The 24177-nt window shown below is 34.9% G+C and overlaps 2 protein-coding genes across 4 annotated transcripts in view; one reads left to right on the forward strand and one right to left on the reverse strand.

Annotated features, from left to right (window-relative positions):
• Positions 1-1294: 1294 nt before the first annotated feature.
• LOC140668335 (thialysine N-epsilon-acetyltransferase-like) lies at positions 1295-2508 on the reverse strand. Of its 3 annotated transcripts, none has more exons than XM_072897262.1 (5): positions 2394-2508; positions 2018-2111; positions 1907-1958; positions 1625-1827; positions 1295-1565 (listed from the first exon to the last, which is right to left on the reverse strand). In XM_072897262.1, exons 2-5 carry the CDS (start codon positions 2084-2086, stop codon positions 1395-1397), a joined length of 495 nt encoding a protein of 164 aa, XP_072753363.1. In that variant the 5' UTR covers positions 2087-2111; positions 2394-2508; the 3' UTR covers positions 1295-1394. The 3 variants fall into 3 exon arrangements, with proteins under 3 accessions (XP_072753363.1, XP_072753364.1, XP_072753362.1); XM_072897263.1 differs by lacking the exon at positions 2394-2508 and adding an exon at positions 2315-2337; XM_072897261.1 differs by lacking the exon at positions 2394-2508 and adding an exon at positions 2242-2382 and having other exon boundaries at positions 1296-1565.
• Su(var)3-3 (lysine-specific histone demethylase Su(var)3-3) overlaps positions 2481-24177 on the forward strand; it is a 109689-nt gene continuing 87992 nt past the window's right edge. The window contains exons 1-10 of the mRNA XM_072897250.1: positions 2481-2619; positions 3064-3286; positions 3356-3507; positions 3574-3735; positions 3938-4054; positions 4148-4324; positions 4546-4809; positions 4920-5057; positions 5203-5276; positions 5578-5726. Coding sequence (XP_072753351.1) covers positions 2596-2619; positions 3064-3286; positions 3356-3507; positions 3574-3735; positions 3938-4054; positions 4148-4324; positions 4546-4809; positions 4920-5057; positions 5203-5276; positions 5578-5726 — 1480 coding nt within the window. The 5' untranslated portion in view covers positions 2481-2595. The remainder of the gene's footprint in view (positions 2620-3063; positions 3287-3355; positions 3508-3573; positions 3736-3937; positions 4055-4147; positions 4325-4545; positions 4810-4919; positions 5058-5202; positions 5277-5577; positions 5727-24177) is intronic.

Genomic DNA, 24177 nt, shown 5'->3' on the forward strand with positions numbered 1-24177 from the left:
GATAACTAAAAGTTTATAATTTTATTTATAGAACAATACAATACTCTAAATTATTAAATTGTTGAAAGAAAATTTCTTTTTTATATTAAATAAGTTTTAATTTGTAAAATGTAGAATATAAAAATAGCGTTTAATAAAAGAAAAAGAATTTCAAAAAATCAAGATGTTATTGGCAAAATTAGAATATTGACAATATTTACTTGGTTATTTGATATTAAAAGTAAATTATTGCCAGTGTGGAGAAATAACAAGTTATTTTTAGGTGAAAGCGAATAAGCAAAATGTGTTAATAAGTTTTGTGGACATAGCACGGATCGCAACCAAAACTGTGCACATTATGCGTTATCCATTGAGAACATTCGTGGACATTGGCTATTTAGTTTAATGTCCAGAGAGGGCGTATCGCTTTCAGGGATTACGTAAAACCGGGCCGTGGCGTCTCTTAAGGTGCCTTTTCATGCTGACTCTTGACGCTCATATTTGGCGTCAAAACAGATCACGTGATCAAAATTGACGAATTGGTATTTTTATTTTTGGTCACGTGATGTCTTTTGACGCTGAAAATGAACGTCGAGCGTCAGCATGAAAAGGCACCTTTAGGCTTCTCTCTGTTGGAACACCTGAAGAAAATCAAATTTAAAGATTGCCTAGACTGATTTTTCCTATAACTACGCATGCGCGTTATAGCGGCCGTTGACGCGGGAGGATGATTTAGCAACACGAAAATAATTAGGTAAGTGTAAAGATCTCATATCTCTGAATCTTTCAAAACTCGCATATTGTATATATATAAAGGTATAAAAACTGAATTAATCTCTCTGTATAACTTAATGTTCCGGTAAATTGATTAATTTACATTTAAATCCTAATGCTTAGCATATTATGATCGCATCAAGTTACGCATGAAATTGCATACGCGCGTTCGCGGTCGATATTTTTCTCCACATTTCTGATAAAATTTCTTTGCAAGCGATTTATTTTTTAAAATTAAATTTCTTTTTCTCTAATTTTTTTAATACTTGACAATGTTTGAAATGTGAAATAAAATATCATTTAGCGCGACCATAGTTTCAAGCATTGCATCAAATATATTAATAAAATAATTGACAATTTAATTTTTGAAAATAAATCTATTTATAAATAAGCATGCATAATATTGAAAATACTGAAAAAATATGTGATTATATGCATATATAGTATAAATGTGAATTTCAATAATATTGTTCTATTAAATATTTTGCAAATTATATATTTTATTATTAGAATTATACATTAGTGTAAAGCTTCTATATTTGAGGTATATATTTATTCATATTTATGAATAAATACGATTGTTTATATTAATCAATATATTATATATTATATATAAATCTTAGAATATTTTGATTTTTCTGTTATTCAGAATCTGATGCTAATTTTTTTAAATCTGTGTCTAAGAAAGAATGAAAATGCCACTGCTCTTCAGATGTCAGATCATGAGCCCCATATATTTTGTAAAATTCTTTTGCTGGATTCCACTTAAGAACCAAGAAATCTAATTTGCTACAATTATTCTCAACTGCTTCCTGCAAAGATTTTGAATCAGATACATACATGTCACATATCTAATTCTAGTTAAACATACTTTTGCGACAGCTTTCAGAAGCTTGATGCCAACATGTTTGCCTCGAAACTCTGATGTTACATAAAGATCTTCTAGATACATAACTTTTCCACGCCATGTAGTATAGGTATAATAAAAGATAGTATAACCAATAATCTTTTCATTAGACGTTGCCACATTACAGAAAAATAATGGTTGTCCATCGAAGCCATCTCTTTCTAAAGCTAAATATATTTTTCATGTTATATTATCATTTTTATACAATTTGCCACAACACAATACCAAAATATATATAAATCTTACTCTTATAATCAATTTTTGGTCCATCAGGCATATTCTCATAATCTGCTAATTCCTGCAAAACAATATTTTTTACATTATCCCAGATATTTATTCACTGTTAATCAAATTTACCTGTATAAGCATCATGATGGCTTCGCAATCTTCACGTTTAGCTTTCCGTATAATTATTTCAGTCATCATTAATTTTTATTAATGTGGATATTGACTATAAAAATATTGCAGAAATAATAAATATTTAAAATGTTAAAACTGTAGTATAACACGAATAAAGAAAGATAAATCTGAGAGTTTTCAGCTAACACAAATTATTTATATATCTTATATTATACATTTACTTGTAAAAATCTAATTATATAACGTGTAAATTTTTATTGTTTTTATCAGTCTTATCGTTCTTATCGTTTTTACGTGTAATTATATATTGGGCATGTCTCTATCTTTCTAGTTATTTCCGTGAATATATTCCTGTTTCCTGTTGATTACTTACGTTTATTCTCAGATGGCTCTCAATCGCAAGTTACACACACACACACACACACACACACACATTTCCGTTACAGATCCTACGTTTATGTGCCGGCTGTTTCAAGTTTCAAGAAGCATCAAAACAAACTTGAAATTTTTTACGTTGCAGTGACTGTTCTTAACGCCTTTAAATCAACTTACTACATTTAAATAATTGAAACAAAATGAGTCGCAGGAAAAGAGCGAAGGTATGTGTTTTATTTCCCCCAGCATATCCTTAAAAATCAATCGCAATGTTTTATATATTTGTGGTTACGTACGTCAACAATTATAACGATAAGACTGTAATGCTGTCGCTTTGGGTCATGTCTTATTTTTTTATGTGATAATGAATCAGAAGAATAAATTCTTTTTGTAATATTTTATGACGATGCATTTTATTGCAATTTTGTTTTTTTCATTATAAAGTGAGGCTATATTTTGATTGTTTACATGTAGAGCAAACATTGTTCATGATACTTTACCTAATTATTTTTTATTATTCGACAAATTATTATTTATTTAAATCTTTTTTTTTAAGAAAAGTTTTCTATTTCTATATGAAATTTTTATAGTTAACCTCTTATATTTATGCAGGTGTATATTATGTATGTATATATTTTGTACGTTAAACTATATATATCCAATTATAGGTGGAGTATAGAGAAATGGAGGAAAAATATAATCAGTTAGAAGATGAGAATGCCTCGGATACGTCAGAGAAATCTAAAACTGGCCTTGTAACACCAGAGAAGAAAGTTTCCACAGAAATGAAAAAAGAATCTGAATCTACGGTGCCTGTACCTGTAGCTTCTGCTTCAAAAAGTGAAGTCAAAGAAGAAGATGATCAAGACAGTGACCATGAAGATCCACATGGTATCTTATGAATTATCTATCTAAATTTGTCAATGTTGATGCAGATATTAATTTTTGTATTTATATTAGTGAAGGAATTATTGAATGGATTGGAAGGTGCAGCGTTTCAAAGTCGCCTTCCATTTGATAAATTGACATCTACCGAAGCTGCATGTTTCCCTGATGTTTCTGGTGGACCACCACAAACGCAGAAAGTATTCTTACACATTAGAAACAGACTTGTAAGTATGTAAATTATAAACTATGAGATTATATTGTTCCTTTTTTAATATAATGTTACATTTTAGTTGCAAATATGGCTAGAAAATCCCAAACAACAATTAATTATCGAAAATGCATTACCACAAATTGAGCCACCTTATAATAGTGATACTGTGCTCACTCGTAGGATTCATACCTTTTTAGAACGACATGGTTTTATAAACTTTGGAGTTTTTAAACGTCTTAAGGTAATTTAATAAATTTAAAACTGCAATATTATTAAATTACAAATTATCAAATATTTTTAAGACAGTAATGCCATGTTTTTGTTTCATTTTAATATTATAATTGTATTATATATATTATTTATCAATAGTTATTAATTTATTAATAGATATTATTTATTAATGGTTATTAAAGAAATTAATAATTTATATTTGTTTGTTGCAGCCTTTACCAACTAAAAAGTTAGGTAAAGTCATTGTAATCGGTGCTGGTATTGCTGGATTGGCAGCAGCTCAGCAGATGCAACAGTTTGGCTTAGAAGTAATTGTCTTGGAAGCTAGAGTAAGTTTTTTATAACTATTCCATTTTATTTTAAATGATTTTTATTTTTATATAACTTTATTTTTACTCAATTATTAATTTCTGTCTCTCTAGGACCGTGTTGGTGGGCGAATCGCCACATTTCGTAAATCAAATTATATTGCGGATTTGGGAGCTATGGTAGTCACAGGTTTAGGTGGAAATCCTGTAACGACTCTTAGTAAACAAATTAATATGGAACTTCATAAAATTCGGCAAAAATGTCCATTGTATGAAAGTGATGGTCAAACGGTATGTTAAAAATATTTTATTAACACAGAAATATATCCATCTCTCTGATTTTTTATTGTTATATATTATGAAATATAATATGGTTGTTATTATAACCGTTTTTAACAATAAGATTAAATACTGCCTTATAAACTAGTTATGCTATTAATATGTTTTAATATATACATATACACTAATTATATGTCAAAGTTTAAATGAAATGTGTATTATATTTTTTGCAGGTTCCAAAAGATAAAGATGAAATGGTTGAAAGAGAATTTAATAGATTACTGGAAGCCACCTCTTATCTTTCGCATCAATTAGATTTTAATTATGTAAACAGTGCAGGAGCTGGAGGACAAGGTGGTAATACACGTCCAGTGTCTTTAGGTCAAGCATTAGAATGGGTGATACGTTTACAAGAACAAGGTGTAAAACAACGCCAAGTAGCGCACTTGCGTTCTGTACTCTCATTGCAAGGACGATTAGTTACTAATCAGCACAGAGTATGTACAATTAAAAACTATTTTTTTTATTAAATATTTTTAATGTGATGTACATGAAATGATATTAAACTGAATGAAATTATATGATTAAACTATAATTTATTTTGTAGATGATTTCCATTATGGACCGTTTGGTGGAATTAAATAAACAATACAAAGAAATGACGGAAAGTAAATTACAAACTCGAGAAATAACGCAAGAATTTGTGCTACGATCTAAATTACGTGATCTCCATAATGCTTGCAAGGTACGGTAGTTTAATGATGCACTTTTAACACAAAGTTATAAGTAATATATATATATATATATATATATATATATATATATATATATATATATATGCGATATATTATGTGATAACTAATGATATATTTATTTATTTTATACTTTAGGAATGGGATCAACTATCAGATCAGCAGAAGGAAATTGAAGCAAAGTTACAAGAACTGGAAGCATCACCTCCCAGGTAAATTTGTTGTATTCTAGATTCTCTAAATTTAATTTTAAATAATCTTAAATTTGTAGTAAATAAAACAAAAAATATACTTGTTAATTTATATGCTATTATATAGTATAGAAAATTTATTTTACATTTTAAAAATTGAAATACAAAATATATATCAGAATACATATATGTTATTTTGTTATTATAGAAATCAAAATTATTAATAAATTTTTGTTGCAAATTATAAAATATAAATTATCCAAAATAAATTTAAATCATATATATAGATTGATATACAAATTATCTTTTTTTTTTCATTCAGTGACGTCTACTTATCATCCAAGGATCGGCAGATACTGGATTGGCATTTTGCAAACTTGGAGTTTGCCAACGCAACGTCTTTGTCAAACTTGAGCTTGAAGCATTGGGATCAAGACGACGATTTCGAATTTACCGGAAGTCATCTAACTGGTGAGTCTATATATTGCTTATAAATCGAGTATCGATTTTCAAAGAGTTGCGATACTTGAAAATTCGAAAGTTATATAATTTTTTTTCTTTTAACAAGTGTTTACGACGAGAAAAGAATTACACATATGCTGTTACGGTGCTGTTACACAAATACCTATGTACAGTACCATTCTTTTCGACTAAAAAAAATTTTAATGAATTACCAATTATTTGCGGAACATTTAATTAAAACAGTATCAGGATCGAAGCATGTATTAATCTTACGAAGTCAGATTTGCACGATATAATCGTGTTTGCTGAAACACACGCACACAGTCACCTGACTATGTTCTTTGGAAATTGCTAAGGCCGAGAGGAGATGGCGCAGATAATGAGTGAATTATTCGCGAGTTGCATCTCCTTTATAGGCGTTTGACTCGCTCCTCTCGCGCGTCTCCCTGTAGTTGACTTTATCAACCTTATTGAAAGCCGATAGCATGAGATTCCGTGTAGATAGTCGCCGTATTCCCCCCGACCTATCGAGTACCGGAGTTCTCATTATGTGAAATTATGCTATGATCATAGCCCGTAAACTCTTACGAGCTTACTAAAGCGGCGACGGAAAAGCCATGCGGTTAAAAATATTTTATGATCGCCGATAAACGGGTATTTTTGCGGTTTGTATCGATAAATAAATTGTGTTCCCAAGTATTTTAATTTTACGAGACATGTTTATCAAGACTTGCGCGCGCGCACACAGTGTATGTTCTTTATTGCTAGATATAGGTATTAATCAAGTTCTACATTTTATCGTGCGTCTTAATGTATATGTATACATGTAAAAGGCATCAAAATTTCATCTGAACGCAAGTGTGTAGTTTTCGTTTAAAATAACTGACTCTATAATATTTTACTTTAGAAATGTTAGACAATCGCGACACGTATGTATAAGAGAAATATTTTCTTTCGTAATATTCTTTTTGATCTTTTTACTTTTTTCTTATAAACATACGACCGCTGTTATCTTACGCGGAACGTTTCATGTCATTTGCCAATTCCATTCCATTTCCGATGCGCGCTCGAGTGCTAAGAGAACATTAACGTAATATATTCACGATGGAAGTCTGACTATCTCCTTAACGATCCCTTTGCCGATACTCGATGCGCAATCAAAACTAGCCGATATCGTTCCGACTGTAATGCGGTTTAACTGTATCGCTACCGCCGTTACAAGCTCGACGGTCGCGCGAATGGAAATTGCTTTAAGTGTACCGGTCCAAAGTCGTTTTGTCGGCTATCGAAATGGAACCTACGCGCGAGAGGAGAGGTCCCCTCGAATCGAATCGAGTACGGAATGTACAATAAACGGATGTGGCTTGACGTGAAACGAGAGGACGCGCGCGCGAATAACGCTCTTATTTCGAGAAAACCGGCAGCGTTCGAGATTGAATGATGAGGCCCGAAAGAAAGGGTTCAAGAGAGGGTGGGAGCGCCCATGATTGAGCGTGCATCGATGATCATGACGGTCTCTGCTGCACCAGGTCCCATCGTTGTCGTTCCCCCGCGATTAATGAGATGTAAACAATTTAACACTAAATTAAGCACGACAATAGGCTCTCTTTTTTTCTCCCTCTTTCTCGATTGAAGCAGCCCTTCGGAACTTCCAGCGAGCACTGACTCACCCGATATATAATCGGGAACGAGGAACGAGGAACGAGGTGGACTGTCTCTCGGCGGCGCGCTCTCTTTTACGGACCATCGGTTCCTTCTCGGTTTCAAACGAGGCCCGCTGATGGGTCGGCCGCGATTTTATCGGGAAACGCACCGAAAGTAAAACAATACTTTACGGGACGTTTCTCTCGCTCCGCGTCTTTTTACCGTTTCACCCTTCGCGCTCTTCGGCGACGGGAGTTGCACCGGTTTATCACACATATCTGGTACCTTATCCTAAGGTAAGAACAGACGTTTTTATACGCGGTAGAGCATTCGGAGTCGATAACGTACAATATAAGAAATATCAGTAATATTAATTTTTCTTGTGCAAGTATTAAAATTACATGCCATCATGAATCTTTTGTAATAATTTAAGAACGCGATGCAAAATAATTGCAGACTATAAAATTGTTAAGAATTTATTACAATCTTTTCTATAAATAATTACACTGTATCAGAGATGTATAATCATACTTGCCACATGTGAGAGATGTATATAATTAACACAATTGAACGTATTAATTCTTTCCTGATCGTTACCCTGACGTTTCTGATCTCTTTTAGCTATATCCAAAGTATTTTCGCGCGGAGTTATAATTTCGCGCCTTTATAAGCAACGACATTTCATGCATTTCGAGATCGAGTGTATCCGCGCACTCGCGAAAAGTCGAGGAAGATGAAAAAGTGAAGCGCGTAAGGTAGTTTCGCGCGGTAGTTGCCCTCGTGATCGTGGAGGAAAAACACAGCGACGTGATCACAGGTCTCTATATTTTATACTCCGACTCTCGTAACTTGTTCCTCAGTCCACGCACGTTTACGTTCTGAGACTGAATACTGCGAAACGTGCCGTTGCACGCCTTTTCTTCTCGCACTTTATGCGGTTATTGATCCGACCTATGCAGTCCCGGGGAATATTCGGTACCGAAGTTTATGGATGTATCTCGAAGACAACGCGATCGTCACGGTCATCTCGATTTCAGCCAGTCTTGTGCGATCAGCAATATAACGCAGATTTACCGAGCTTTGTTCGCTGGCGACGAGATCGGTCGGCCGTCAGCAGTGTATTTTCGGGATTTGCCAATTTTTCAATCGCGATCGAAGACGACGTGAGTATTCTGACAACGCATAGGATGTTTGCAGAATTTTTACAAAACTCCTGCAAATTTAAAAACAGTTTTTTTTTTTTTTTTTTTTTTTTTTTTTTATAATGAAACTGTCACTTCTTGCTTTATCGTAACTTAAATTTAACGCAGTACTTTGAGGATTTAAAGTTTCAATTTAATATTCTGACAACAGAGCTTACTCGAAATCGATTTTTAAAGAAGAAGATTGCCCCGAAAAGTTGAGATTCGTAATTTTTTTAATTTGTCAAAATAATCGTAGGGCGCGGATCGAAAAATCTTTTGCGATAATCCACAACGAGGGGCACGTTCGCAAAGTTTGATATCGCGATATTCGCGAAACACTCCACATAACTCGTCCCCAGAAGAGCTCCGTTGTACGGTGGGTTCAGGAGAATAGAGGGGAAGGGGGCATTTACGACGTATCGAAGACTTCTATACGCCGTTCGTTGACTCCGATCGTCGCATTCCACGCCGTCCGTGTGTGTCGCTACCAAAATTATATTGTCGTAAAGTTGACTTCACTCTTCCCCTCTCCCTTGTCTGCCGTTGGTATCCTCCTTCTCCTTCTCAGTGTAGTTATATAGGGGGAAGAGGGGAATAACATTTGCGTGAGTACCCAGCACGCGGATGTCCTTCGCAGGATTCTCGCGAACCGATTGTCCCCCTCTTCCTCCTTGCGTGCGTAATGCGTGCGATATATACTGCACGCGCGTCGTTAACGCGTGCATATTTTTAAATTAATCAGGATCGAGATACGATAAAGGAGATTATTCGGCCGTAATACGGTGATGACGCTTCCTCCCACAAACCTCGGGGGGCTCGCTGCCGTGGGGACATCAAAATTAACTTTCTCCCCCTCCCCTCTTTCCTTCCCTTTCGCTGCGGCGATCGCGCTAATTGACGGGAGGATAACCCGATGTGCTTTTATCGAAGCTCGAAGCGATTTCGCGACACTCTGCGATAAGACGGGAAAAAAGAAGAAAAAAGAAATGGAGCAAGAAAGGAGAAAAGAAAGAATTTATTGTGAAACGCATCGTGAGTTACGCGCATAATAGCTTTCCGGTTTACATTTTATTTTTTAGAAAAAAATATATTTTAAATTATTTATATTATATATATAATGTGAAATTTATATTACATATATTTTTATGCATGCTTGCCTAAGTGCCACGTAATACGGAATATTTTTTATGCAACGTAGAGAGTACGGATAACGTGATTTTCGTTATAACAGAACGTATCCATTAACAGATGCATTGTGCAACATCAAGCTGTAACAATGTCGTTAATATGCGCTCGTAATCGAGCTCTGTAATGGAACTTTCAACGCACTGTTATTGTTTCCGCGGTCTTTGTATTCTCTTGGACAGAGTCAGATTACCAATCGCGTGGTACTGTCAACTTGGTAAAGACATCGCCGAGTGTACCGGAAGCGTGAGACGTATTCGAGGGTTAATGAACGGGTTAAAATCGCACTTCTCGAGCAAGAAAAGGGGAAGGGAGGCAGCTTGGTCGGCCGGATACTCATCCCGCATGATGATTTGAGATTATGTCGTTGTTCTTCCTTTTTCAACGTCAATACCGCACACTTTCGTTCATTGCTCCTCGGCAGCGGCAGCGGCAGCAACAGCAGCAGCCAGCAACGTTGCGTTGCACAAGCGGTCTTTGTTGAGCCAGAGCGCGAGGTATGACAATGCAACCGCCATCGGTTGAACATCGAAATTTCTTCCGAGTCTCCTCGTGATAGGACCATTGTGCAGAAAGGTTGATATTAACCGGGCAAGCCGGCGCGCCGCGCTCTCGAGAGACTCTCATTATGTATGCGCCATCGAAATTGCATCGTTACGATCTTGAATATGCATTCTCTCCCCCCCCCCCTCTCCCTCCTCCCTAAATATTCGCCCCGGTCCGCGCCACGACGTCGGGCGGTTTTTCTTTTTGCAAGCGAATGCACTCCAGAGTAGCAGTATTGCCGAGGCTAAAGTCGGGCTTCTTGACATTCCAATCGGATCGGATTTGTCCGACATCGGTAAAAATCCCCATGGGCACTCGAGGTAGAATACATGCTTTGGTATATATAGTGCGCGAATTCGCGATCTTGTCTCGTACTCGCGTCCGCTAAATTGCAAGAATTACAATACGACACGGCATTTATAACGATGGCATTACGTGAAGTTTAATCGTGCATATTCCCCTTTTATTGCCGACAGTATCAAAAAATAATTACATTTTCGCGATAAGCTTGAAAAATGTAATGTTTATCAGAATTTGAGTTTATCATTATTCGAAATATATCATCCTTTATTGAAATATGTTAACATTTAAAAAGAAGATATAATCTTTTTTTTTTAACAAAATTATTAAAGTAGAAACAAGTGAATTTTGAATCATCGATTAGTTCAATCATATATTAATGGATCATTTTATAGCACATTACTCTCATATTAATATATAAACTTTTTTATGATACCAGATAGAAAATGAGGAACTATCTTTAACTCTTAGTTTATCTCTATTCGTTTTATAAAAAATTTTAACTCATCTCTACATTTATAAATCGCAATTTTATACTTATTATTGAAACTCCGCAATATTTTGAAGAACGTTGTTAATTAATGTAATTAAAAGTAATTAAAATATTGAAAATAAACCAACAATGCTGCTGGTCTCATATTTAGACATTCGAGTTTTGGTTTATTTTATTCGACAATTCATCTCTCAAAATTACGATCTCTATAAAGAATACTACTTCACATAATGCATTTAAAAATTATAAATTATACATAAGAAAAAAAGAAAAGAAATTTAGTGTGATAAATTTTGCAAATAAATTATTAATGCCATTATAGAGTCACGTTTTAGTATAGCTAGCTTGTAAAAAATATCTCACATATTGATGTTCGTGAGAAGATTAATACAGCCTGGGCATTGTGTCTTCAATTTCTTGTGCCTGCTAAAAATTATCTTCTTGTCGCGTATACTCAGATACATAGCGGTGTTTTCATAGAGTTTTCATAGAGTGATGATAATGCGAGAGAGACGGGCGAAGGGAATCACGGAGTCTTTCCTCGGTGGAGGACGAAAACGAAACGTAGACAGCTTAACATTAGCCGAGAACCGAGAACTGGATGGCGAAGCCGGGCGGGAGGGCGGTAGCGGGGGTGATAAGGGGGGACCGAGCGGTAATTTACGAGGTATCGAAGACCTTGTACACTCTCCTACCCGCCAACGAGCCGGCCTCGCCCCGCGGAATCCAGTCTTGGCCTTAACGCACCGATACCTTTCCCATGACCACTTTCGGTGCCTATCTGTACATTGTACATACATACATGTTCGCATGTACATCCACAAACCATCTCTACTACTTTCACAAATACACACGCACACACACCAGTCGTCTTTACCATTTACAGTGCCCCTCGTGTCGGCAACGCAGTAGGGTACCTTGTTCGATATAGTCTATCTGGGGGTACAGTCCGTCGCATGATCTACGTAATTTCTCATCCCAACGACTATCGCTCGTGAAGAAGCGTCAATGAAACGATTGCTTAGCGCCGGGTCTACCGTTCCTCGGAGACAAATGGTCCGGTGGCACATATCGGTATTAGATCAGCGCTTAACTTATACATGCGTAGTAGTAGTCGGCTTCTGCTAGCGAGATATAACACTGTCATATAGGCTGAACTTTATCTTAATGTATAAGCCGTTCATTATATAATCCAACAAAAAAGAATAATTATTGTTTTAATGCGATTTTATGATCAGAGTTGCTCCATTGTGTTAGAATTTGAAAAAGTTTCATGTCAAAAGGAGTTTAGCGTAATTTATCATGCTATAGTTACAGTGACGTGCTGGAAAAATTTTATCTCATCAATTTTAATCAGTTTTATTTCATCAATGTTATTTATTTTATCTATATTAAATTTTAATCTTGCATTGGTATTCGACCTGAAAAATTTCTATAATTTCTATATGAATTTTAGTAAATACGTGAAAAATTAATTTTGGTATTTGCCATATTGATTTCATCATTTTGAATTTATTTTAATATTATAAATTTCTGCTTAATGACTTAGAAAACCCATAATAAAATTGAATAAATTGAAAAATATTTATTAGAATTATCTGTCATACTCAATATCTTCAGTTACAATTTTATTAATATAAAATACTTAAAATGGCTCCTTTATTATTTTTAGCTCAAATTTTTTAAAATTTTGATAAGGAGCTTTAGCTTGTCTTGATTAAAATGAACAAAAATTCGAACATTCAATTGAATGTAATTTAAAATAATTGAAATATCGAAAACAAACCAATGAACGTTACTTGTCTCATATTTAGACATTCGAATTTTTGTTCATTTTAATCAAGATAAGCTATTACACTGGAATATAAAAAAGACTACTAAAAATGAGTACTCTTTTCTTTAGACTTGAAGAAAAGTTACTTTTTAAATTAAATGTGTTTTTTTTTTAATCGTTAAACGTTATGTGAAGTAATAGATTAATTATAAAATGAAATCAATGATTAATATCGACAGTTTGCTACCAAATAACTCAAAGTTCCTTTAAAGAGTAATGTATATTGCCATTAGTTATATCTATTATTTCTGAGTAAAGATTTTCACAACTCGGCGAGCATGACAGTACGCTATTCTTCATTTTAGCTTTATTTGCATACCAAACTCTCTCTTGTCTCGCTTCGTCTGCTCTGTACCGTTGAAAATACGATGATGAATAATTGCGGCAACACGCAACTGATCACTGATGCGTATAGTGAAGATGATGGTAGTAGTAGTACAGAATATATTTGATATACAATATTGAAATTAGAGCGTACATCCTCCCGTTGACGTTGACCAACTTTTATTGCCATTTTAGATGTATCTATATCTTCGTGTTAATATTTCCAGTTCGTTACGAGCTGCTTCGACAGGTTAAATGCAAAGTGACGCGTTCAGAATCGGAGAGGTACCGGTTCGGTCGTATCGTTAATTGCCCACTTGCCGATTTGAGATGCAACATTGTACACGCGCGTCCGTGCCATTGAAATATTCAAGCTTCTAGTTAGATTGTAATTACGTCGTCTATGAGGCAATGTATCACGATATAGGCCGCGACGGTAGATGGGCGAAGGCCTCTAGAGACTACGGCGGATTGGATGATATCGTAAAGCATTCCTAAGCCCGACTAATTGTTGATTTGGGATGCAAAATCATATATCCGTCGACAAATATTCAAGCCGCCGGGCAAACGGCAAGATAAATGTTTGATAAGAAACGGGAAAAATGCCATGCCGTTCTTAGGGAATTATCTTCGATGCTCGATAGAGCGATCTAGTAAAAGTAATAGGGTGAGATTGTCGAGATACCTCATTGCGATACCGTAAGCAGCTTGAAAGCTTCTTTTCATGCTATTCCATTTTGGCTCTGATAATAGCAATTTTCCAACAATGAACTGTACATTTCAAAATTGCACGTTCCCATGATCACGATAAAATTGCTACGAGCTCATGTTTGACTTATTTATCATTAAATGTGGAATAGGTACATGAAATCGTAAAAGCGAGTGTAAAAAAATATTTTTGCGTAAATATTATCGAGTTGATACGTTTTATATTATACAGAGATAGGAAAAGAAAAATTTTTTACATAGAAAATAAAACGATTTAACCGCCAGTTTTATTTTTCCTATCAAATTATATAAATGTTTAATAATATAAAGTAATATAATTTATTTCTATGTGTTCAAATATACTATTTCAAATATTTAATTGGTTTTATACAAATGAGAAATATTTTAAATATATGTTTCTCGTTGCAGACGTTTGCTCTGAGCAGTTAATTTAAATAATTCTTTCTGTCAATGAAATATTTAAAAATACTATTTTTAATAAACTTGTCCTATATACTTATCCTATTATTTTTGTTTGTGTTTTATTAAATTATGTTAATTGTTTCTATAAATTAGCATTAAATACAATAGTTCCTTTCGGCTTAAATACATATTTGTTTTATATATAAAAAAAATGAAAAGATTTAAAATGATTAAATGCGGAAATATTCTACAAATATGTTATTTCAAATGGAAATTTCTGATAAAATTATTTCTTTTAATTTCTGATAAAATTATTTTAATTAATAATTTTAAAATTATTGCTTTTAATAATGCTTTCCTGCTTTATGTTTGTATCTCTATTATTCTCAGGTAAAATAAACTTTCAAATATAATATGTATTTTATTTAAACGATATTATCTCTTTATTTAAATGATTATGCGCAATAGTTTGGTAAAGAGTTCATCACTGCGTAGCCCGTGTGTAGTTTTCTTGTGTCTTTATATTTTAGAATTTATAAAAATAGAATTTTATTAATGAGCTGTCAGTAATTCTATGACAGTGTTAATAATTGTGTTTCGCGCCGTAATACCGCTTACAAAATTTTACATTTATATACAATGTAAATAGTACATAATATACTACGAAAACAGCGTAATCTTAGTAAGGATCGCAAGATTTATTACCGTCCGCGTTTCAGTGTATCTTAACGCGATGTAGAAGATGGACGAAATGATAAATAGCGAGTACCGTAACGGAAAAGGTGACGTATCGCCACGTGTCGTACATTATACGCGCGATTTTTCGAGGCGCGAAGATCGGTTTTTTTTTTTTTTTTTTTTTTTTTTTTTTTTTTTTTTTTTTTTTTAAGTCAGATTAAATTTTCATATACGCGCACACATGTGCGTCTATTTATTTAGGGACACGCAAGGAAGGTTGTGGTTAATCGGTTTTCACGCGGACTCGTCTATTCGTTAGGCGCGCGAGGCGAGGAGAGAGCGAATGCATTCGCCGAGATAGCAGAGCTATGGAAGAGGTACTCTCTTCACACCATAAGGAAGGAAGGAAGGAAGGAAGGAAGAAAGAATGGAACCTAAGAAAGGTTCTTCTCTTTCTCCATCTCTTTTCATGCACTGCCGTCGCCATCGTTTCCCGCAGGCAGGAGGCTCTCCGTACGGTGGATTTCCTTGACGCGTTAAGTCGCGGATAGATGTACTGTATAACATCGTAGCGAGTAACTTAAGGCCCATGAGGTTGTCGGGACGACGAATTATTTCCCTACGCGCTTTGTATAAACCGCCTCGCCAATCTGTCATCGGTTATACCCGCGTATACGCCAGCGGCGGGAATATTTATGCGCGTGATCTTGGAGGCGCGATGTACGCGTGCGATATCCCGGGTTACGTGTAAATTATTCATCCGCGAATTCGATTCTCTCGATTACGAGCGTGCCGTGTGTGTCGGCTTGTTAACCCCCTGATTGCGGGCCGCCTGGGATGTATCGCGCCCGTCACGTCTCTAATTCCCGATCGTTATTCAAATTGCCGTCGCATAGATTCTCTGTATTATTATTAGCTGAGTTTTGTACCGTTTTCCGCTATGACTATCATTATCCGCACGATCGATTGTATCTGACCGACAACGAGAACTGATATAATAACAACGAGTATCGAATGAGAGGGTTCTCTTATTCACATCAAAAATATTTCTCCGCAGATCTTATTTAATTACGGCATCGAGAGAGAATTCTTTTGAAGTATACGTTGTTGTAAAAAAAAAAAAAAAAAAATTGTTAATTTATCATCAATTCTTTTATTAATAACACGTCGACATAAAAACATAGGTAGTCGTCGTTTATCTCTAGGTGCAGTCCGACTGCAACACGTCTATTTGCCACATTGATAGGCTAACGTACTCGAGAGTTTAGCGATAAAGACAATTTAATATCCTAGAGAAACTCACGTACGCGCGTATCGGTTGAGTCGATGCGAATTAAAGGAGTTTCTTGTCGATTGCAGCCGTTTCAAGCAGCGGCCAACGTCGTATAAACTTGAACCGATAATTTCGAGCAGCAGAAATTCAGTCGGCGTACACGGGAGATTTCGTCCCAAATCGAGAACTGCATATGCAACTCGAATTGGCACTGGTCTAAGTCGCAGATTAACGATTTATTTATTTTAATCGCTCGTTAAAATATGCAATTATTAACAATGTAAACCTATAAAGACACATGTATTACACATTCATTAGAACTTTATTTTAATAATTATTGAATTAATAAAAATCTAGGAAAATAATATTTATGATTAATAATATTTATACGACTAATAAAATTTTATTTATTTATATATTGTAACTGTAACTTGTTTATAATTTCTTATTTTATCTTGAAAATACATATACTAAATCTAGTTACATATATATAAATTATATAGTTGAACTCGACGAGCTTGTAAGAGATGAAATATGTCAGAGATAATAAAAATAAGAAAAATAAATTTTTTTTCTGTACTTATTAGCAGTGAGAAACAAGTATTCGTTATAATCTCACATGTCCTATTATAAAAATGAAAAAGCTGCTGCCTTCATGTAATAGAGATATAATGTGTTCGTAGGAAAAAGATTGATTAGAAAGGCAAACATTGCTTCAGATGTTCAATCGTTACATGATATACATATCTATCCATCTCCCCCGGATCTATCGGTCGGTAGCGGCGTAATCGCTGAATGATGGGCCCGAGCTTCGTGTTTTTGGATAATAAGCTTTATACACTGCCCCAGCCACACAACGATGATGCATTTTTCAAATTAATGCTCCGCAATCTCTCTTGACAATCGCTCGAAAAGGGGATTACGTGACGGGATGACCGAGAATGATTAAACGCGGTCCTACGTGACGGAGAGAAGAATGACGGTGACCATTATATGTTAATGCTTGGCCACACGCCATACGACGATTATGCAGCCTTTCAGCATGTCCTCCCGCCTTTCCCTCTCCATGCGAGATGCGTTTACGAGAAAAAAAAAAAAAAAAAAAGAAAGAAATCTTTCGGTATATCGAAGAAGATGCGACTTGCTTTTCGACACGATACGCGTCTCTCACGCTTGGCAGGAATAATTTCCTTCTTCAAGCGCCGCCGTTTTGTAATGCTCGACTTGTCAGCAGCAATGAAACCCGCGATCGTTATGGAATGAAATGTAGTTCCTACTTAAGCGCTAACGAAGATAAATATTTCAATTGGTGGGTTAAATTATAAAATTCTCATAATTGACTTGCCCGCAGCATCTCGTTTAAATGAGTGTGTATATATGTTTTATAATGAAGAAGGAAAAATTTGAAACAAATTCACGCATCGAACCTTAGCTTGGTTAACTATAAATTTTATTAACACGTTAAACGTAAAGATAAGTATTGGCAATTATCTCTCACATGTCACATTTATCTACAGCATTTAGGAAATTACATTGGCAATTTAAATTAATGATGTATAAAACTTATATTCACTGTATCGTAAAATTTATACTCAAGTTTCTTATTCAATTTCTACGAAGTTGATAAAAATTTATTTATTATATACTATATTTATTTATTACATATAGCAATAAATAAATATATATATATATATATATATATTGGTTTTTTAATTCTTTTATTTATTTGATACTTATTACGGATTTTTTTATAAAAGTATAAAAAGATAAAAGTTTCGATGAAAAATATTGTGAAACTTATCTTCTCTTTTATATGAAAAGGCAAAGTCGTTTGATTTAAACGCGAATTCGATGCGAAAATTATATAGATCTCTATATAGCTGGCGACGATTTAGCAGATGGCGTGGATCGGATCGAGCCTTTTCGAATCACCACCTGGTTAGCAGGCGCCTCCAATCTGCCACCCCGGGCCCGTCGTAAAGTTCTACCTTCCACTCGTCTGACAGTCATTAAACCGACGATAGAAAAGTTTCGGACGTATATCGTTGGCGGTAATTAACGATCGGCCGGGAGTATCTTCCGAACGTGAAACATTATCCGTTGAAAAAACCGATCTTTATCTCAGTGATGGATTTGAAGTACGGTGGCTTTTGAGGAGGCCCGGGAGTGCGCAACGCGCACGGAATCTCCCGAACAGTTGTCGTTTCAGTTTTACAGGCAAGCCGGATTTCTAGAGTTGATAGTCGAGGTGAAAGTATATGCTAAGTCAAAGCTAAACGGTAACTTAAAGAGCGACGGACCAAATCTATGGTCCTCACTGCATATATACACATCGGTGAAAAGAGAATGCCCGAGTATACATATAATTTACTTGTAATTTTCTCTTCGAATATATATATATATATATATATATATATATATATATATATATATATATATTCTCAATCTTGTTTACTTCTTTTTAAAAATATCATTACATAAATAGCTGTCCCTTTAAATTTTCGAGATTGATTATTTACATTAGCTATCTCAAACGCAGCGAACATTGCGTGTATCGTCAGCTGCAACGAGACATTTCTGTAAAATGCAATACAGTCGGACTTGAACCGGAATTGGAGCGACTTTGACGTCGTCGTGCATCGGCACGTGGAAGCTGTATTACATCTTGCATCTATTGCCGATACATAACGTTTTAGCGTTCGCGCACTCGAAGACAGGTCGTACAATTTACAAAGTAACCCCGCCATTCTTTTCTATCAATTATCGTTTGCTCGCAAGGCGCGACGTACCGTTAAGAATAATGTTAACGATTCTCCTTCTCCACCTCGCCATCGGAGAATACCCATTCAACGTGAAACTCTATCTGTCGATAGGTTAAATGCTTACCGCGTGACTCTCGACGTACCTTGCAAAGCGCACCGTGTCGCTTCCTGGCTCGTACGATGCGATTCTTATTAGGTGCAATCCTTGCCGATGCTCGCCGGCAATGAAAGCTTCGAACAGCAAAGACGCCTCGGCGTGCCGCCGATCGTTAGCGATAAATTCTATAAAGGCCGATCTCAGAAAACTTGAATTTCGGTAGGTTGCGGTGTATCGGATTCTCTCGTAGTAATTCGATATTCCTTAAAGTTCAAACGCTCGGCGTTTCGATTCCCCTAGCGATCCATATAATTTTCACATCGAATTCACGTTCAAACCAAACGACTTTGTCTCGCATAAAAGAGAGGATAAATTTTACAATATTTTTCATAAAAACTGTTATCTTTTTACAAAAAATTCATAAGAAATATCAAAATAAAAAACTAAGTAATTAAAAAAAATATATATACATTTTTTTCCGTGCACATGTATCAGTTAAGTCAAATTTTATACACTAGAGAGTAAGTATTTATACTGCAGTTAGGTAAATTATTTCTCATAAATAAAAATATGACTAAATATTTACTGATTCTAATACATAAATTACAATACACGGATTAACGAATAATCGTGTAAATAAGCGAGAAGAGAAATATCAGTTTGTTTGTCATCAAAAGCGGTGGCCTGGAAAATGAACATCTTTTCGAGTCTACTCAAATAATCTGGTCAGTTATCTTAGCTTGTGTTCAGAACTCTATAATTTATATTTGATTTACTTTTGCGGTGGGGCGCGCATGCGAATCCCTATCTCAAAAATTGTTGGATAATACAAAGTCGGATATCGTCTAATGCAATTTATTTGTTTATTATAATTTATCAAATACATTTTTGTTTACGAGAAATAATTTATATTTGACTCCATCTAGTATGTGAAAATAAATGTAACCGAGGAGGACGATTTAACATGAGCATTGAATCCCTAAATATTATTGTTTTCACACCCTAGATGGAATCAAATAGGAATTATTTCTCGTAAATAAAAATAAGTTTGACAGAGATTATAAAACTCAAACGAATTACATCGAGCTACAATAGAAATTTTTCGATATTTCCTGAATTTTAAGCACCTTCGAAACAGAATAAAAAAATTAAATTAGATTAAATATTTTTTAGAACAAGAGAACAAGTTACTATTAATTGAATAATAAATTAATTAATGTACGGGAGGAAATTCTCGTATGTGTAGCAGTGTTTAGAATAGCAAAATTTCAAATTTTTTTGATAAATTCCATGTAAAATGATAAAAACTGGTAAAAATTGGTCTTTTCTATTAAAAATGTTAAAATAAATAAAAAACTTTTCGATATTTTTGTCGATTGAAAAAGTATTTTTTAATTTAAATTTTTAATTTATTTAAATAAAATTCATAGATTAGTAATAGGAATTGACGTAATAAACAAATTAATTTTTTTTTGATAGATGTTAAAAGGTAAACGCGAACCAGGATCTATATTGATAAAAATTTTTATTTCTGTTCGTATTAGATTTTTCTTATTAAACTAAAATTTACATAAAGTTTAGTAATATGTTAAAAATTTTAAATTTTCACACATTAATTTGCATTAAAAAAGACTATTATTATATATTGTGATACTTATTTTTTTTAAACTATAATTATTAGTATGATACTTTATTACTTAAAACAAAAATAGTTTTTTACATAAAGTTATATAAATATATTTTAGTATTACATATTAGTTATTTTTTTGCTAGTTTATTCCATTGAACAAAATCTGAAATAGTAAAAATCGAAATTTACCATGTTTTTTTCCCCTCACCGGACTTTCTCGACCAATCCCGCTGTGTAGATATGCACGAGATAGAAGTTACATGAAATTCAGTAGTATCAGATAATCTCGACAAATGTAGAAGAGAAATTTTATTTTTCGAGATTATTCAAGCACTATGTGTGTTTAATCACATTTTTAATATATGTTTTGCTAAATGTTAAATAAAAGATTCCAATTACTTCGAAACGTTGAACACACACGCACACAATTTCCTCGGTTCCTCAGCGTGTTTCTCAATTTACTCTGTGTAAATCGAATATCCAACTATATTTACGTTTGCGCGAGTCGATCTATATTAGAAGTGAAGCCCCACCCATATAGTCGATAGTTTAAGCGTTCGCTATAGAATTTGCGCTTCTGCTCGTAGAATGCGCTTCTTATTAGGTGCGACATTTAACAATACAATATTCCTAATACAATGAAAACGAGGGTGCGCGCAAAAAGAATGAGTACCCATTAAACTCATCAATAATGAGCCGTTGGCGAAAGTAAGAATATCTCGGATCGTCATGTATGTAGGTTTACAAACACGAGGATCGGGTAACTTCAACACCTCGCCATATGTTCTTTGTTTTTTATTCTTCAATTACCGTCTCCTTCACATACACGGACACGGTTCTATCGTTCTCCCACCCTCGAGATCTCGCTTGTCCTCCTCGAGTCCGTGGCTCGTCCTTCGGCTCCTATGTGGATAACCGACCACTAGTCTTGAAATACTAGTCTCCTTCGCGAGAAAGGAGAATTCTTGACATTTTTCTACGCCGCACCCGGCCATTAAGAATTTTAAGTAGCGCGTCCCTGTTTTTTCGCTCTTCTATATATCTTGTTACCGGTGGACAATAGTCCTATCGACGACACGCATATCTCCCACGGGATATCGCCCATGTTATTATCTCACCGACCGGTCGAGATTCCGAATCTCGATAGCTCCCGCAATTCTCACGACAAACTTGTCCATTAACAAGACAACCGAACTTTTATTTCTTCTATTTCTATTCGAATAGAAGATGTAAACTTATGCTCCTTTTATCTCGATAATGTGTGCGAGGACGAGATTGCTCGCGATACGCGACCGTAGGATAAAATATCAAAACAAAACTTTATTTCTTTACGTTGACAGATGATAAAATTCAAATTTAAAATCTTTCCAACAAGTGTGAGTTATATAAAACTTTTATTATGACCGTATTTTTTATTTGATTTTTTTTTTAAAAGATCGAGTCGGAATCTCTGAGCGATCCATATCTTTCGTACGAGGAGATCGACTTAAACTTTCTAGATACGAATTGGATCGAAATCGCATTTGTCTAGTACATGCGATATCGAGCGCACGCTTAAAACGAAGATGCGAATGGGTTGCTGATAAATTCCCCATGGGGAAAGGAGTTTCCGATTGCTTCGACGCGGCGCGATAGGTCTACGAGACCGGATATCGAGTGACTTGAGTATCACACCTTCCGCTTTCTTGCCATCTTGTCTCTCAATTTTTCCTCGTTCTGCTTCTCTTCCTTCCATTCTCCCTTTTTCTTGCTTTTTCCATCTTGTCGCCAGACTACTCCGCCATTTTTGCCCCCCTTTATCCCGTGTGGGTCACCCATCACCAGTTTAGTGCGTCTGGCACCCGGGCAAGCCGACCCGGTCGAATCGTCTGAGATGTAACTGGAGAGCACATTACCTGGTATTAAGTCACCGAGATAACTACCCGCGTGGGAGGTTTCGTGCACCAGGTATCCCCTCTTGCCTTTTTGCCTCCTTTCCCTTCGTCTGCTTAAAGTACAACGACGTGGCTTGTCGTTTTAGGAAATATTCAGATTTTTTCAGGCGTACGGTCGGCGAACCGGCGACCAGGAAGAGTATCGTGGCATCCGCACTGAGATATACCGTCCTTCTCTCGGGTTTATACGAAATACATCGCTTACGCGCTGATGAGGGTCTTAAAGCGCGCTGCTTTTGTACCTCGCGCGCGATACACTCGTCATTTTTATTAACATCGTTTATTCTCACCATGGAGGGTGTCCGAAAACTTTGTTTGCGCGACTGTCCTCCGAAAACACATAAAACATCATTGTAGAAATTTTATTTCGTTAACCGTAATTTGTTGCTGTCGAGAAGATGCATTCTTACCTTGATACTTACATTCTTAAATCGCTGAATGAACTTTGTTACATATTCTTGTGAACGAAAAAATAAATATACAATCATATTTTTCCAGAATAAATTCGCGGATATAAACTATATATATTTTTTTAAAGAAAAAGAAAACAAAAACAAATGTATTTTTCGAATATCAATTTTCACATATTTTTTAATCTCTCTCATATATTAATATAAATTTTTTTTTTATCAATATAAAATGAAATAAGAAACAGAGAATACGATTAGTTTCTTTCTTAATTCTTCCTTTTTTATCGTTACTTGCAACTTGTCCTTTTCCTATTTTTTTTTTATTAAATAAAAATTTAGCTTTATTCAAATTTAAATTACAATTAAAAGTTGGCAATATTGGAGAATACTATTGACTATTTTGATTGAAGATAAAATTCCAAACGAACAATATTGTTTGTCCTATATAAAACTCAAACGCAGAGATTTATTTCAATTAACGATTTATCAATCTCGAAATTATTCACATTTAATTTACATTTTTCTTTATCAACGTTTTAACATTGAGGTAACAAATAATGGAGATGTTATCATTAATTTCTTTTTCACCACTCTATTATAAAAAATTGTTGAAAATATCGATGAAACGTCAATTTACGGAGCTGCTATAATAACATCAGCGGGCGCGTGTCGCTCTATTAGACTTTCGGTAGCTGCGTGAATTTTTCGCGCAAGAGGGAATTTCTTAAAACGGCAAGGCCCCGGCAATCGTACATTATAAGAAGCGACGCTCGCGTACGAAAGGAATTTGCACGTTTATTGTCGCATTAATAATTCATGGTGTTGCGCAATTTTTAATCAGCCGCCGTCTGCCATTGATTGATGCTGCCCTTGCGCCCCCACGGGGCTCGAATTTACATACAGAACGAAAAGGAAAAGTATTGACATACGATACGCTCCTACTCGCAAACAAGCAGCAAAATCCAATCGCACGTCATAATGGCGCCGTTTTCTTTCTACTTCTGTCCTTCCTCGCAACATGGATCAACTCTTGGT

The sequence above is a fragment of the Anoplolepis gracilipes genome, chromosome 8 (assembly GCF_047496725.1).
Source record: "Anoplolepis gracilipes chromosome 8, ASM4749672v1, whole genome shotgun sequence".
Classification (NCBI taxonomy): Eukaryota; Metazoa; Arthropoda; class Insecta; order Hymenoptera; family Formicidae; genus Anoplolepis; species Anoplolepis gracilipes.